This window comes from Nicotiana tabacum, chromosome 16, assembly GCF_000715075.1.
Source record: "Nicotiana tabacum cultivar K326 chromosome 16, ASM71507v2, whole genome shotgun sequence".
In the NCBI taxonomy this organism is placed as follows: Eukaryota; Viridiplantae; Streptophyta; class Magnoliopsida; order Solanales; family Solanaceae; genus Nicotiana; species Nicotiana tabacum.
The window spans coordinates 121,692,018-121,708,719 of record NC_134095.1 but is presented as its reverse complement, the minus strand read 5'-3'; the positions used below and the strand labels follow the sequence as shown (position 1 = coordinate 121,708,719).

The window sequence follows — 16,702 nt, the reverse complement described above, 5'->3', positions numbered from 1 at the left end:
AAGCAGAAACAACAAGAAATTCTCTTTAGAGTTCACAAGTTATGTTTAATCCATTTAGGAGAGCTTAGTGAAGCTTCCAAACAATGTGGGCATGTATGGGATCATGATGGACAAATAGAGACATTGAAAAACAAAACAAATGAGTGTGTGATCATAAGAACACACACAAAGGACACTTAGCAGAAGTCATATTGTGAAAATATCACTAACAGTTTCACCATATGAGCTTCATAAAAATGGTAATAGTATCATCTCCTTGGGGAAACATGTCAAGTGAGTCTAGCATGGGGATTCAAATATAGTGGAACTTAGTGACAACACCTTAACTTAACAAATGCGTCATCATGATTCAAATACATCTTATCCATACTTCATAGCTTAAACTAAGTATAGAGCAATCTCAGGATATACACAAAGACACAAAGATCCAGCTAACTCGGAGAATGCTTATATAAACAGTCATTAATTCAATCTGGGAATTAACAGAATCACAAAGGCATATTAAAGAGGTAAAATAGGTTTAAAGGTCATAAGCTAATGCATCAAAACTATGGTAACAACCCGGTTTTCAACACTAAACTCGTTTGAGTCTAGATTATTGAGCGAACCATTATGAAATGCAAAATATCATTCAAGACAAATTAGCATAGCCATCATAATAGTACTAATAGAATATTAAAGAGGTCTGGAAACTAGATATTAGGACATTTAAGAAGTTCTTTACTCATGCCAAAGTTAACAGGAACTAAGAATCATTAGATGCATACCAGGATCAACATATAATTCTAATTTCAATAACCTAAAGAAGTTCATGAACGGATAATCTACTTAACATTCATTAATAAACACACAAGACAGTTAAAAAAAATGAACACATTGTTAATAACATCATTCAACAAAAATGATCAAGCAGTTCATGTTCAGTAACTTAAACTAGTAAAAGAAGAACAAGGTCGAGGTTTTTCTAACCTCCTCAAGCTCCCAATCAGTATAAAACTTAGAAATATAAAGAAAAGGAAGAGCAGTAATTGATTAAGAACTCAGACTTTCCTAAACAACTATATTGCATATTAAATACTCATATACTAGGCGTAGTTGGTAGGTATATATTGCTATATGTTAGGTGAAAACATTAAAACCCCCAATTTATAGTGGTTGTTGAAGCCCTAGGGTTTCACATATTCAAATCGATAGTGGAGAGTAGCGGGGGAGTAGTGATGCAAGCACAATAGAGTGAAATAAGAGTGAGCAGAGGGGAAAAACTAGTAAGAGTTTTACTTGAGTGTGTGATAGCCGTTACAGGTGAGAAAAATAATGGGCAAAGGCTGTAAATCCAGAGGTCATATCATTTGACCTCTGACTTCGAATAATCATCATGAGGGCTCATGCATGAGGGATTTTGTTGTAGCATCAAAGGATTTGAGGACTGGATGTTAAATGTTTGTGTAAAAGTCAGAGAACTTGAGATTTAAATTTGTAAACTGAAATGGGGAAGCACCGGCGACAATCGCGGATAAAGAAGAAAAAAGAATAATTTTCGGTCAAGATTTTGTGACCTTGCACAAATTTGTGCAAAGTTTATGATTGATTCATCCATGGCAGGTTGAGAGAGTATAGAGATGAAAGGGAAAGAGAAGCGGTAGAGCTTGGGGGAAATGATTTAGGGTTAGGGGAGTTTAGGTCATCTCTAATGGTTAAGCTTGAGAATTTTGATAAGGGTCGTTGAACTTTTAGATCCACGGCCCTGATATTTTAGGGATTAATCAATTTTAATGTGGAATTTTAGTGACTGTTGGATTGTTGTGATCCAACGGTTAGGGTTAAATATTCTAGGTTTTTTAAAAAAAATTAAAAAGAAATAGAGTTAATAGTGTGGGTCGTTGATCTAAGATTTATTGTGTTTGTTGTGTGAGTGATTGGGATGGGTGACATGGTGTACCGTTATTGGCTTAAAGAGAGTGGCATGGATTGCCACCTTGGAATAGAGATGGAGTATTTGGACTGGGTTAGGTCTGGATTTGGGATTGGCATTTGGTCTAAATTAGTTTAAATGGTAGCCATCTCATCTTTAATTAAGAAATTGCAATTGTAGCCTTTTGGTTTTTTAACCTTTTTATAACTAAATTAAATAAAGTTAATTACTTTCAATAAAATATAATAAAAATTATAATTATCATATAAACTACTACTTATTGTAATTAATTAATTAATTAGAAAATACTCTATTTTCTAAATTGTGATATTAGTTTCGAATTATTGAAATTATAGAACAATTAACTAAAAATCAAGGAATAACTAATTAAACTAATTGTAAGACCTATGCAATATATATAAAGGTCATAATTGTAAGATAGTAAATATGATATATTTATAATTAAAATTATAACATTGAATTATCTATTTTAAAATTACTAATACTAAATTAAGTTTGTAAAAATAGGTTTTATTGATTGAAAATATATTTAAAATATTCATTGTAAGTTATTAAGTATAAATAAATTAATTTTTAAAGGGAGGGTCAAAATTAGCCGTCAACAGCTACCCCTCTTTGACCGGAGACGATGAAAGAGTTTCGGGGAAAGAAATTGAACCAAAGCCAATTTTTTCCCGACTTTAGGCATACATTGCAGGAATAGCACAAAGATTATAAGTTGTAGGATTAGAAAGATTCCAGGAGAATTTTGGGGAATTTGTTCTGAATTATTGCTTTGAATTGCTTACATACCTCGGGCTCAACGAGGATCAAGCTTCATGTAATTCCGAAGTAAAAACTGTGAGGAAGCGATGCTCGCAAGAATTTCCCTAGTATCGTATTATGACGATACTGCAAGACGGAATATCGTGATAGCTTTGAATTTGCGGCTTGACTTGGAAGATTTGAAGAATTAGAGTTCTACTAGTTGTTTTGAGTTTAAGCTCAGATCCTTGGGTCGCTAATGAGTTTGTTGTCCCTCAAAGCGTTCTAGCTTGGTTTGCTACTTAGAAGGAGTTCCACATTGTGATGTTTGTTCCTGCAAAAAAGATTAACACATATACCCATATATTGTAATACAGAATATGGTAAGATATGATGTAAATGATGCAGGAATGATAATGCCTCGCTGCCAGCTAGCTATTATTTGGGATCGGAATGATGTGATACTTGAATTTGACTCAATTATAAGCCGGACCGTGTACCATTCCGCAGCTATCGGATCATTAAGTCTCCTCGTGTTGGGAGTAGTTGATTTGTAATGTAGAATGCATCGCCGCTTGCTGGGAGAGTTTTCATTGAAATGTAAAGTATCCCCGCTTGATGGGGGTGATTGACTTGTAGAGTGCATCTCCGCTTGTTGGGAGAGGTTGCACTGAAATATAAAGTATCTCGTTTGATGTGAGCGATCATAATGTAAAACATCTCTACACGATGGGAGTTCCTGACTTAAAATGCAGTCATGTATGTACGCTGCATGAGCGAAACGTCAAAACATCTGAGATAATAATAGAGAAAAAGAGCATGCTCAAGATATACTCTTGACTGCAAGGCTATTTTGTAGTCGTCGTGGACATCAAGTGGCAGAACGTTGGTGACGAGGTTTGTAGCTATCTATTCTGATCTCCGATGTGGCATAGTGGCAGTGCGGATCGCTCCCATTAGTGAGCAGTTTGCTATATGCAGGGCTTTGATTGGCGAAGCCAACGCTTTATTTATACAGGGCGCTCTGATCGATTGAGCTGATGATTTGCTATATACATGGCTTCAATTCATGAAGCTAGCGGCTCGTTTTTGTACAAGATGATCTGATTGATTGAGCTGGCGATTTGCTATACACATGGCTTCAATTAGTGAAGCCAGCGGATCGCTATATAAAACATGCTCTATTCAGTTGGGTGGAGAGTTTGCTATGTACAATATGCCTCTTTCGCATCAGCGGCCTGGTTCCGAAATACATGCAAAGGATTCAAGAGTTAGTTTTAGTTATACAAGGAAAATTTAAATAGAGAAAGAGAGATCATAGTCATGAGAGAGCAGCGGATCCATCATTTTCCCCAGAGTATTTCCAGCACTTCCTTATCTCCTATTGGCCCTACATTCAAAGGAAAATTATCAATGTGGAGCGGGCGTTGGTTTATGTTGACTGTAGTACTGGTTTTTCCCCGGTCTTAATGAGGTTAGACCACAGGGTCTGGTAGGTGAAAAAAATTATGATATTTTTAAGAAAACATTTTTGATAAATCTTTTGTTTTATAGAAAAATGTCGTCGTTCCAAATTATGACATGTTTCAGAAATTCCTTAAATGCAAGTGTCTTTTCCTAAAGACTCTATCCTATTGATGTTAATATTCCACGATGCTTCTAATGACATGGATACTTGCTGTTGTGATCGCATCCTAATATAAACTAATGTGTTACAAAGGTTTTTCCTAAGGTTATGACCGAACCCTTTCAAGTTGCCTACGTATTCAAAATGGAATCAGGTCTAAACGTAGTTCGCAGATAATGATAAAGGAAATATGATGAATATGATCGAGCCTGACTCAAGTAGCATACGTATCCAAATAGAATAAGGTCAAGGTGTAGTTCGATTACAACAGATGCAAAAATGATGAGATTGAAAATGAAATGGACGTGTCTAACTCAGGCTGCCTACGTATCCAAATGGAATCAGGATAGGACGTTGTTCAATACAAAAGATTATTGAATCCTATAAGGAATGCCTATGTATTCCTTCTATAGGAAATCAAGTCATGGTGTAGTTCCCAATAACATACAAAATGATATTTGGATTTTCTATTACAATAGAAAGAGAGAAACCAAAGCCTACGTGGGTAGCCTACGTGTCCCTCCTTGGGAAGTCAGGTTGAGCATAGTTTTGTTACAGCCAAACCCTAACTCTATTGTCTTCAAACGTAGTATCTCTTGATTGCGTCCGAGTGGATAGGCATCGTGCAGACTCTTCCATCCATCTCTGCCAAAATCAGAGCTCCTCCTGATAACACTCGGTGGACCACGTAAGGACCTTACCAATTTGGTACGAACTTTCCTTTGGCTTCTTCCTAGTTGGGGAATATTTTCTTCATAATCAACTGCCCAGGCATAAATCGGTGAGGCTTCACCTTTTTGTTTAATGCACTGACCATTCTATTTTGATATAGCTGTCCATGGCATACTTCATTCAATTTCTTCTCATCAATGAGCATGAGTTGCTCCTGCCTGACCCGTATCCTTTCTGCATCGTCTAGCTTGCTTCTTTGATGACTCTTAAAGATGGTATCTCGACCTCTGCGAGTATCAAAGCATCAGTGCCATATACCAACATGTATGGCGTTACCCCAGTGGATGTCCTCATCATTTTCTGATAACCCAGTAAGTCTACCGGGCTTATTCGAGAAGGCGATGACTTTAAGGTTGCAGTCACACATACTCCTCTTGTGGTTCAGACTCACGCACTAATCAAGGTTGAGGTAACTGCATCAGTTCCATTCGAGGTGGAAGTGGCTCCGCCCGCAACCACCCCCGCTCCATTTGAAGTAGAAGTGATCACACCTTTCACTCTGACACTATCAACCACACCCTCCATTCAACTCAAAAGCAATACCCTAGGATTATGTTGTCGAGGCTCGGCGAAAAGGGAAGGCCGAGGTTGAGGAATCTGACACTGCACAAGGAATGACTAGAACCGGAAGAGTCTATACACCTGAACACCTGGGAGGCTCGAGTAAGGATGCCACTACAAGGTAGCCTATTATTGAGACCGAGCCAGATGACCTGTGGAGGAAAGTACAGGCAAAGGAGCACTCTGTTGTTGACCATCTGAACAAAGTCCCTTCTCAGATATCTATCCTGTCACTATTGCAGAATTCAGAGGCACACAAGAACACCTTAATGAAAGTGTTGAACGAGGCTTATGTACCCAATAACATCACCGGCGGAAATGGCCAACATGGTTGGGCAAGTACTAGAAAGTCATAAGATCATATTCCACGAAGATGAGCTACCACCCGAGGGACTAAATCACAATCGAGCACTGCATATTGCGGTGCAATTTGAAGACAAGTTCGTTGCCAGGGTCTTGGTTGATGGAGGTTCGAGCCTAAAAATTCGTCCATTGGACACTTTGAAAAGGTTGGACAAAGGTTTCCATGAGATACGGGTAGGAAGCATGAATGTGAAGGCTTTCGATGGGTCCCAGAGGGCGACAATCGGGGAAATCAACCTTTATTTGCAGATGGGCCAACTTGGTTCGACGTTGACAGTTGAAGTTGTTTACTTTATGTATCTTTTTCTACTAAACAAGCTAGATACTCATTAAAATGATTAGATAACGTGTGACATGTTCAGAGGAACATCATACGCAATAAGGAGCATCCAAGAAATAGATCAAGGCAAAAATAGTTTGAAGGGACACACTTCGAAATTCTTTACAAACTGCATTCTGAGCCTGCTTTCGTGTGATATTCCAGTTATATGAGTTACGGGTTCAACCAAACCAGTAACTTTGGCTCAACCTAACCGGCAATTTTGGCTCAGACCCTGTAGGCCTGTACATGTGTTAAGAAATCTACTAAATATGTATAAATATTAAATTTCAAACCCAATAACTCAAATGGTCTGTTCAACGGGATTTGGACGAAAGACGTACTCAAGAATCAAGACCCCACAAATGAGAACATTTCCTTGTTTAGATCTATTTACTAGAAGATAGTAGAAAACATAGAAAATTAGGCAAATTGGTACGAATGGTGAAGTCGAAAAAGAGATCTACAGCATAACATAAATAACTGCGTACTCTTCTAGATATCAATTATTAACCTCTGACAAATCAGAATATCGTGAGGTTAAAAAGCAGGCGCAAGATGATATCACCCGGGAAAAAAAGAAGAAAAAAATAACATTAAAAATGAAAAAGGAAGAAGAGATATCAAAAGGATGCATTGCTATAAACATGACTCAAGGATGATAAAAAACGAATGGGATATACATATCGACTTTCTTTTGAACCACAAGATGACATAAAAAACTACGTTGATTTAGCTGGATATGACCATGCTATTATCATATCTATATCTTTAGCCTCTTTTGAGCTTGGTCCAAATCTTCATCATTGTTTGCCTCCCCGAAATGATCCATATGTTGATTACCAGAGGGTGGAGGATTCTCGTTATCCTAGAGTTAAATGCAAATGAATTGGTAAGCGCACAGTGGGGAGTAGGTGGATCGCAGCAAAGGATTAATCTAAGATGCTCATGAGCCTCAAGGAAGATGCTACATGAGTGACGGAACATTCTCATGGTTCATGGATGCAGTGCGTTGTCTCAAACATAATTTCCTTCATTTGAAAACAATTGGAAAAGGTTTATACCTTTGCAATTGATGGCCCTGAAGTCATCCCTCTGTCTGCCCGCTTCCCAAAATCAATTTGCACAGAGATAGTGGCCTGAGATAGATCAAGACCGGTATTCTCCAATGCTTGTGTCAATGAATTTAGTAACCTGATTAAACCAAAACAATGACCAGTGATCAATACAAATATCATGTTGACATCAACAAACGAGTTACCCAAAGATGTTGTGATAAAGACATCCAACTTGACAAGATTAACAAGACACGCTAATCTGGAGATATCACAAAAAAAGTCTCACAAGAACGTCGGATTTAGCATAAGCAGCCATTGATAATACTATTCTGACTACACCTTTTACATGCATATGAAAGTTGAAATGCCAAAAAATGTCGTGAATGAGGTTAATAAAAATATTTACTGCTTACTTGAGACTTCATTTTCCACTGCCGCTTTACTGGGTTCATTTTCTCAACAAAAAAGATGAGAATGAACCATACTTTTGGGCTTTGGCTATACACTAAATTCAAGATATGCCATAGTTTGAACATCTAACATCATGAAACACAAAAACAAAGAAGAGACAAAACTTATTGAATTGGTTGAAGTTAACATGCAGCATGGAACACATATGCTCACAACTGAAGAGGAACAACATTATGATGAAGATAAGGTCCAAATACTCAAATAATTAGCCCCCAGGATAGAATAACTTGCCTACTGGTTTGTGCTTGCCAGATAAAGTACTAATATTTACACGTTCCTAAAAATCCCAGATGAGTGATGAGAGTTGGACAAACTTAATATATGAAAAGACATCCAGAAAAAAACTGAAGACATTGGCATGCTTCGTCATCCAGGAGCATGCTACAAGGTAATGCTATCCAGAAAAACAGCATGTGCCACATCAAAGAACAAGAAACAAAGATTACTAACAATGGAAGAGAGTCAAAAGTAAGCAAATAAGATATGGAGAGACCACATTTTGATTGAGTCTGTAAATTCCCAACTTTAAAAAACTAAGATAATTACATACCCCTGCGAGTAAGGACTTGAAATGCTGATTGTGCCTCCATCTATTGTCAGATCCTCGTGATGATTCAGAGCATCAATTGTGTTGGGACATTGATCAGACACTAGTCTAGGTTGTGAGTCTGAGAAGGCACTATTATTTGGCACGGCCACCAGCATACCTGCCTGAAGCGGCATATGTGTTGCAACTGCCTTGTTATCTAGATCGTTATGTTGATCCATAGCTTTAATTGATACATCCCTGATAGGATGAGATTCAATCAGATTCTGCTGATTTGGTTGCACTGTCGAAGTAACAGTTGCAGGATTCTCATCAAACCCTCCCAGATATGTTGATTCTGGGCCACTACCATTCTTCAAGGCTTGTGGGTGAGCTGGTAAATTTTGCATGCGCCAATGACTGTTTCTCTGAACCATTTAAAAAGGAAATTTTAACTAAGTTCCAAATGGAAGCTGCTTCCTCATAAACTATAATATATTGAGGCATCCACCTGTTACCACCTCTTAGAACGAGATGAAACACATGTTCAGGTAGTTAAAAGCACAGTCTAAGTTGCACCTACAGACTAATCATAGCCAAATCACATTTATCAGAAAAATAATTGCCCAAACTGAACTTGTCGACTTGAACTTGAGAGAAAGGAAGACAAAATGGAACAAGAGGGGACCTATTATAATCTTAGAGGAGTAAAGACGCAATAAAAATAAACAATCAAGCAAAAACCAATCTTATTGAAGCGCAGTAAGCCATAAAATTGGGAAATGACAGAAAAACTAGGGTATGGAAAGAGATATGGCTGGAAAAGAACACATTCATGGAGTTATATCCCCTGATTTGCATCGCATTGCTGTAAACACTGAACTACAATCAAATCCCAGCGGGAACAAAAACACTAGGTGATTTCTTCCCATCTGATCTGTCCAAGCCTTGGAGGACAGAGTTAACCGGTATCTGTGTTGGTGGGAGGTAGCAGGCACCTGTGGAATTAGCCGAGGTGCGAGCTGGCCCGGACATCATGGTTATACAAAAAAATACTGAAATACAATTGCCGAAAGCAGGAGTGGCAACAGATGGAATATACGGTTTAGAAGAAATTTTTCAAGACATGGGAGATGGAATATACAGTAAAACAGATGCTACGTATGTGAAAGCTTCCCAGAATCTCCCAACCATATAATTTCGCGATGCGTGACTATCTCGCATATCTGGCACATGCTACTCACTTTATTTGGTGTACAATTTCTTATGCCAAGAACCCTGAAGGAGACAGTAAAATGCGGGGAAGGGCATATTATGGAGAAAGGCACTACAGAAGAAAGTTCCAGTATCAAACAGTATAGTTAGAAAGGAAATACAGGTGATTTGAAGGAAAGAACCTGTAAATTTTTGTTTGAAATATAGGCGTTTAAACTCACTTAGTTTTTGCGGGTAGAGTGAATGATGTATACGATTCTGACAGCATCTAAAGCTGCTAGATTTTATGCACCTGTAACTGGCAACATTCAGAACATTATAGTGCTTATTGAGTACCCACTAGGTGCTTTTATTTCATGAAATATACTTACCTTATCAAAAATCCATAAATCAGGCTCATGTAAATAGCAAAGCAAAAACTGATCTTATTCAAGCACAAAGCCAGAAAATCAGAAGCGACTGCAGCCATCCCCAAATTCACAGAAAAAGCAGTGTAAAGATACTCAAAACAATGAAACAAAATGAAATCGTAGACATGCACTACTAATGGGTATTATCTGTACACAAATATAATGTGGAACACGTGCACATAGATGTCCATGTGAGGTTGGTGTGTTTGATTTTTCGTACACGTGTATGTGTTCGTGCATTCGTGTGTATCTGAGGGAGAGAGAGAGAGTATATCAGGCAGAAATACTAATTGATGTGGACACTAGAGACAAGGGTCACGGCTTTCGGTATCTCTTACCATCTGCCTTTCTTTCCCCATTTTTGGCCCCACTCAAGAACAATTTGAAGTATCAGTGCAAGTATGCCGCATTCTAATGAAAAACACTAAGGTTACATGTGGCCTTTTGAAAGTGTAGCAATATGGATTGCTGTGTGTTATTCAGTAAGTTTATGTTGTTTAGTGTATTGGATTAGATGGTAATATAAGTGGAAGCACTTCCACATTAGTTTCCACTTTGTAAATTTGACTATCACGCAAACTGCATCTTACCATATATGTGTCCTCTGTTGGAAGAATCAATTTTTCTTACAGCTGAGAGCTAGAGAATGCAATTCAAAGTTGACAACCAAAAACCTTAACAAGAAAATTGATACATCATATTCATTAGCTACAGGAATTTACCCATGGCATAAGTTTTGTAGGCTCTGAGCTCCAAGGTTGATATGATCCTTCATGCTTTTGTACCTTCTCCTGTAAGTACTGTACGTATTGAATTACCTGCATACAAACATCAACAGTCACGAAGAGATCAAAACTTTCCAAAATAGAAATTGAATAAATGAAAAGGTAAACAGGTTTTCTACTAATAAAATGTACCTCCAACAAGAATGATGCAGTATCCCGCTTTTGATCTGTATGGGGTATCAGATCTCTCAATATCTGAAATCTAGAAAACGCAGACACAAGCTTTAGTAAAACGTGGAAATTGTGTTCAGGCACTTTTTATAGATTAGATTACATAATCTTTATTTGTTTTTTGAGAAAGAACTTGACCACATAATCTTCAAATTCATAAGAGTGATACACCCAGCAAATGCTTCATTTTAAATGGAACTGAGTACAAAAAGAGACCCCCTACTCAATCAACCCCCGCACTCCAAATAGACCAAAAAAAGTGTAATTTAAAGACTTCAATGGATTAAATTATGAGGTATGTTTTAAGAGGCTTTTCCTCAGATTTAATAATTACTCCCTCTGTTTCAATTTAGACGATATAGTTTGATTTGGAACAAAGTTTAAGGAAAAAAAGAAGACTTTTGAAATATTTGGTCCTAAAAGCTTAAGGGGAAAAAGCTTTGTGGGGTCATTACACTTGTGTGGCTAGAAAAGTTTCTCATTAAGGGTAAAGTTAGTAAAATGGAAGTTTAAAGTTAAATTGTATCCAAATATAAAAACGTGTCATCTTTTTGGAAACGGACTAATAATGAAAGTGTGTCATCTACATTGAAACGGAGGGAGTACTTTATTTTGAGTGGCTTGACCAATTATTAAAAACATTTACTTCTCCAGAGAGATAGAGTAAGTAACTTGACTCAGCAAGTTACATTTAGTAGCCCTCGTAATAATTCTGGAGGAATAGGAAAGTAAACATCCTGTAAGTACATTCCACATAATTAGTGGAGTTCATCAGTTACCAAATTTTTTATACCTTCTTTAGACACTAGTTTTGATTCTTACAGAGTTCAAGTTCTAAGTAGGCTTCCTAGGATTTCCTCCTCTGCAAATATCAGTATCACTATGTGGCCCTCCCTCCCTTTTTTTTCCCTATATAATTAATAATTTGCATAAAGACACTGAAAACCTAGAAGATCTCGTTGAAATTCTATACAGATACTCCCCCAATAACACTATACTTGTGTTTACATAACAAATAAACCCCTAAAGTATCTTAATAGCCTACTGTCATATGTCATGAGTCACGGCTTTTCGTCTAAACAGCTCTAGTTTAATAACTTATTTGAGACTCCTAACACCTTAACGTGTTTGCCCCTTATTGGACAAAGGAACTTAACGATGAAAAGTAAACCAACAAAAAAGCATATAACTATGGAAGCTTACGTGTAATGATACTTGCAAAATCTGTTTGCAGATTCAATCTTTTTTCTTTATTAGATTTCTATGAGGTTTTCAACTTCCTTTGTTTGACAATGCCATAAATGAATCTCGAGCCTTCGAAGCACAACAATTATTGTATGACAATAGACAACGTGGGAAAAGTTGGACATTTGACCATAACGGACAAATAAAGAAAAGTAAGGAACATCACTGAAGCACTAACCCACATACATAATAGATATGAGAATTTATAAAATCAGAAGGCGCAGTTACACTGTCAGTTGCAACATAGGATACTAGGCGCTCTAAAGAATTAGCAGCGTCGAACAGCATTTTAAGAACAAGCACGTAAGTCTATTTGAAGTTGAAAACAACATATTTCGGAATTTCATATAAAGCATTGACAACTAGCTTTTAGAAACAACTAGATTTTGAACTATGCAAATACTGAGACATTTTATTGTTATTTTATCTCGAGTAAGTTAAATACTACACTGCATATCAATCCCTGAACTTAGAGCTTAAATTAATTTTCTTGTTCAAGCCTCCCAAATACTTATTTTACTATATAATTCTTTTCCTGAAACTCAACCAGCAGCTCCTCTTGGATGAAGGTAATTGACTTAATCAATCAATCTATGCCTTAATTCCACAATCCCAGACCAGTTGGTTTGGTAACCAAATCCTCTATAATCATACCGCTGCTTTTAGGCCCATCCCAAACGTTAAGTTTCCTGGAATAATTAACTAACCAAAAAAGGTTAAGCTAGTTATTACTTAAATGGCCTCTGCTTACCTCTTTACACAAGTTAATATCCAGCTGGTTGCAAGATCATATAAATATTCATTTTACATTTACACTATTTTGTTCCATGTATCACGGTTTGTAGAGACACTAACTGCATAAAATCAAGGCATCTAAAACTTGACCTAAAAATCTCACAAACTTACCTTTAGTGTACATCCAGACAAATCCAAAACTTCAATTAACTGAAAAAAGAAAAACAGAATTTATGGAAAAACCTCTCATTGATTTTGCTCCTTCGACGCTGCTCTGTGACTGAATGCTTGGACCTTATTGCACTTGCCTTATCATTGTTCTTCCCATCTGTTGCATCCATCCATAATAAGAGATAACCACAAAAACAAAAACAAAATTCAGGATTTTGCCTTTTACACCTCACAATCCAGTTCAACTCATGACAACAATAACGACAACTATGCTTCAGTACCAAATAAGTTGGAGTCGTCTATATGAATCCTCAAGGACCATAATCCAGTTCAACTCATATTTTTTCTCTTTTGAAAAAAAAAATCTACCTTTCATCTACAAAATTATGTGAAAAAGAAAACTTACAGACCTTTAGTATTGCTACTAGAAGGGGGAGTGGCATCTTTCTTTAAACCAACCTCATCTTCCTCCTCTTCTTCCTCTTCTCGATGACCTTTCACCCCTTTCATTATTTTCTCCACAGATTTATCTATCAAAATCCAATTCTCTGCACACACACAAAAATAAAGATAAAAGTAAAGACACCCAGCTATACCAAGAAATAGAGATCTGTAATAGCTCAATCCAATAAAAAGATCTATACAATATAAGGAGGGAAAAAATAAAGGTTCAAATGAAAATAGAGAAGAAAGATTACAGCTTTATTTCTGGGAAATTTGAGTTCTTGAGAAATTGGGATTTGGGTCTGTTAGATTTAGGGTCGATAGTGAGGGAAAAAGCAGTAGCAATTACTACTAGTGCGGGTTCTTGATTGTGGTGGTGAAAATCGAAATTTCGCTTTTTGGTATGAGAGTTATTTTTGTTTTAACTTTTGTCAATTGTTGAATTATTACTATTGTGTTCGGCTTTACCTAAATTGTTGGGTGTCATGAGTCATGTGACTTATTTTAATTTCATTCATATGCATTTGATGGTTCACAACCTAAAAAGTAGGCAACTTAGTATAATGAGGCTTTTCTTTGTCACACTTTGTTCTACTAATTTCTATGTACGTGCGTTGCACATAAATCTTTCGTCCATTATTTATATAAAAGAATATATAATTATAGTTATTAAGATACTATTTACAAAAAAGTGATCATATCATAAAATAATGACGTGAAAAAAATGCAACTATTATTTGAATGTTGAAATCAATATTACTTACATTAATATAATACTTAAATTCAAAATGATTGAATATCGTCTTAACGGTAAGGATGATAAATTTAGGTAAGCTACATAATATTTATGTCGTATCTTACCTAATACTTGATGTTTTTAGTGTATATATGTTCCTTCTATTATTTTGGTCGTTCTGTCATCATTCATCACCAGAGCTCTTGTTATTGTTATATTGATATCTCATGAAAGTCCTACATATAATTGTTCGTATGAGAAAATATTCTGTGTTATTGTTTAGGCGTGTGCTTCATTTATTGTCATTGTAAAACAAAAATGTATTTGAAAGAATATCTTTTATTTTTTGGAGGCGAAAGTTTATTTGGATATATATGTGATTGTTGTCAAAACTTTTACCTGCCATCCTTATAAATTATGTAAGTCAATTGAGAGATCTAATTTTCAGTAACACGGTGGATGTATTTTTCTTCAAAATTAATTGTCTCATAAAAACTTTGCTTTTACCCGATTTGAAATAGATATTTTTTTGGGAAGCATCATCATAGCAATATTGGGCTCTTAATTATATATCTTATTGGCGATCCTACATATATAAATATTACGTTGAGAACAAAACATGTGATCAATGACATGAGACCAATGTTAATATACATCGTACATATACGAGGTATGAACATCTATATCATGACAATAGAAGTCATCTCAAAACGATCATATTGTATTATGATCTTTGCCTTTTTATTATTCCTATCCCACATAAACAAAATTATTAGAACTGCTACAACTATAATTTGAAAGAAATCCTTTGTGATTCTAACACATATATTTAAGCCATTATATGATAATATCGATTTGATTTGGTTTTGAAAAATTTACTCGTAAAATAATTTCTCTGTTAGTTTAAATATTTTTTTCCAGCTATCTTGTTTCAACTTTTTCTCCAACTCACATTCATATTCCTTTCACAATTTTACTTCATAGTCCAAGTCCTAATATTTTAATTTTATTCCAAATCAAATTCTTGTTTGAAGAAATAACATAAAGTTTATTTGACGTGGAGTCATAGATACAAAGTCTTAGGAAGCATTTGCAGGAAGAATATTGCTTCCAAAAATATGCTACTATACGAAGCATCAGTTATCCAAGAGAAGTAGGCTAACGTTAAAGTCACAAAAGAATTTGACCCGAATTCAATTTTGTAGGCTCAACCTATGAGTAATTTAAGTAGGAAAAGAATTCCAGTCTTAGGTGATTTATAATTATATTCTTAAATTATACAAATATTTAAGGTTATAAAAGTCGATCAATGTTTCAGGGATATTTTAGTCGTTCAATATTTAGCATAAATCATTCGTGCTTTTATAATAATATATTGTCACGACCCTAAAACCAACCCGGTCATGATGGCGTCTATCGTGAAACTAGGCCAGCCGACACAAATCCCAATTCAAACTATAAATTTATAAAAGACAGTTTCAAGCTATTAATTGACAATATCTCATAACATGGGTCTAAATAACCAGTGTGGAAGAAAATAACACAAGCCCGATATCGGAGTGTCACAAGTCACGAGCAACTACAAGATCTATCTAAGTTCAATAAAGTCTAACAAAGTCGAGAAGACAATACTAATATAATCAAGGGAAGATATGAGGGAGAAAAACATGGTTGCGAACGTCATGCGGCTACCTTGTAGACTCCAAGACTTGCTGAATGAACGATCAACGCTCGTTATCAAGAACCGTAACTCCTGGATCTGCACAGAATGTGCAGGGAGTAATGTGAGTATGCCAACTCAGTAAGTATAAAAGTAAATAAAAGCTGAGCAGTAAGAAAACAGATAATTTTGCGTCATAGCACCAAAGCAAATACAGTACATTTCCAAAACAGTACCAAAATCAATTATCTCATAAAACAAACTCAGTTTCAGTAAGAAAACCTTTTTCTTTATAAACATCTTTCAATAGTTTCAAACAAGTGATGAAACAGTGAGCAAAAATGATAGAAACATAAACAGCCCTTTGGGCAAGACATGTACCACAGACCGCCTCTCGGGCAAAATATCAACAGAACCAGCCCCTCGAGCTACCTCGCAATCACTCGTAATCGGCCCCTCGGGCAACAACATGAATCAAGATCAGCTCTTCGAGCAATATCACATCACTCACACTAGGTACTCGCGCTCATTGGGAGTGTTCAAACTTTGGAGGGGCTCCTACAGCCCAAACGCTATCATAAGCCATCTCGCGGCATAATAAATCAGTCCATCGACCTCTCATATATCACAAATCAGTACAACATGCTGCAGCACACAGCCCGATGCCATGATATCCTCACAACACAGGCCCTCGGCCTCACTCAATCAGAAACCTCTCAAGCCACTCGGGCAACAGTAAAACAGGGCGCTCAGCCCAAAAATATCATTTATAATATCAAAATGGAGTAATAAGACT

At 36.3% G+C, this 16,702-nt stretch overlaps 1 protein-coding gene across 1 annotated transcript; it reads right to left on the bottom strand.

Moving 5' to 3' along the window:
- Positions 1-6,724: 6,724 nt before the first annotated feature.
- On the bottom strand, positions 6,725-13,943 carry LOC107810510 (transcription factor BIM2-like). The gene is made up of 8 exons (XM_016635300.2): positions 13,765-13,943; positions 13,477-13,614; positions 13,139-13,223; positions 10,877-10,946; positions 10,682-10,777; positions 8,359-8,762; positions 7,344-7,473; positions 6,725-7,147 (listed from the first exon to the last, which is right to left on the bottom strand). Exons 2-8 carry the CDS (start codon positions 13,574-13,576, stop codon positions 7,043-7,045), a joined length of 990 nt encoding a protein of 329 aa, XP_016490786.1. The 5' UTR covers positions 13,577-13,614; positions 13,765-13,943; the 3' UTR covers positions 6,725-7,042.
- Positions 13,944-16,702: the final 2,759 nt, after the last annotated feature.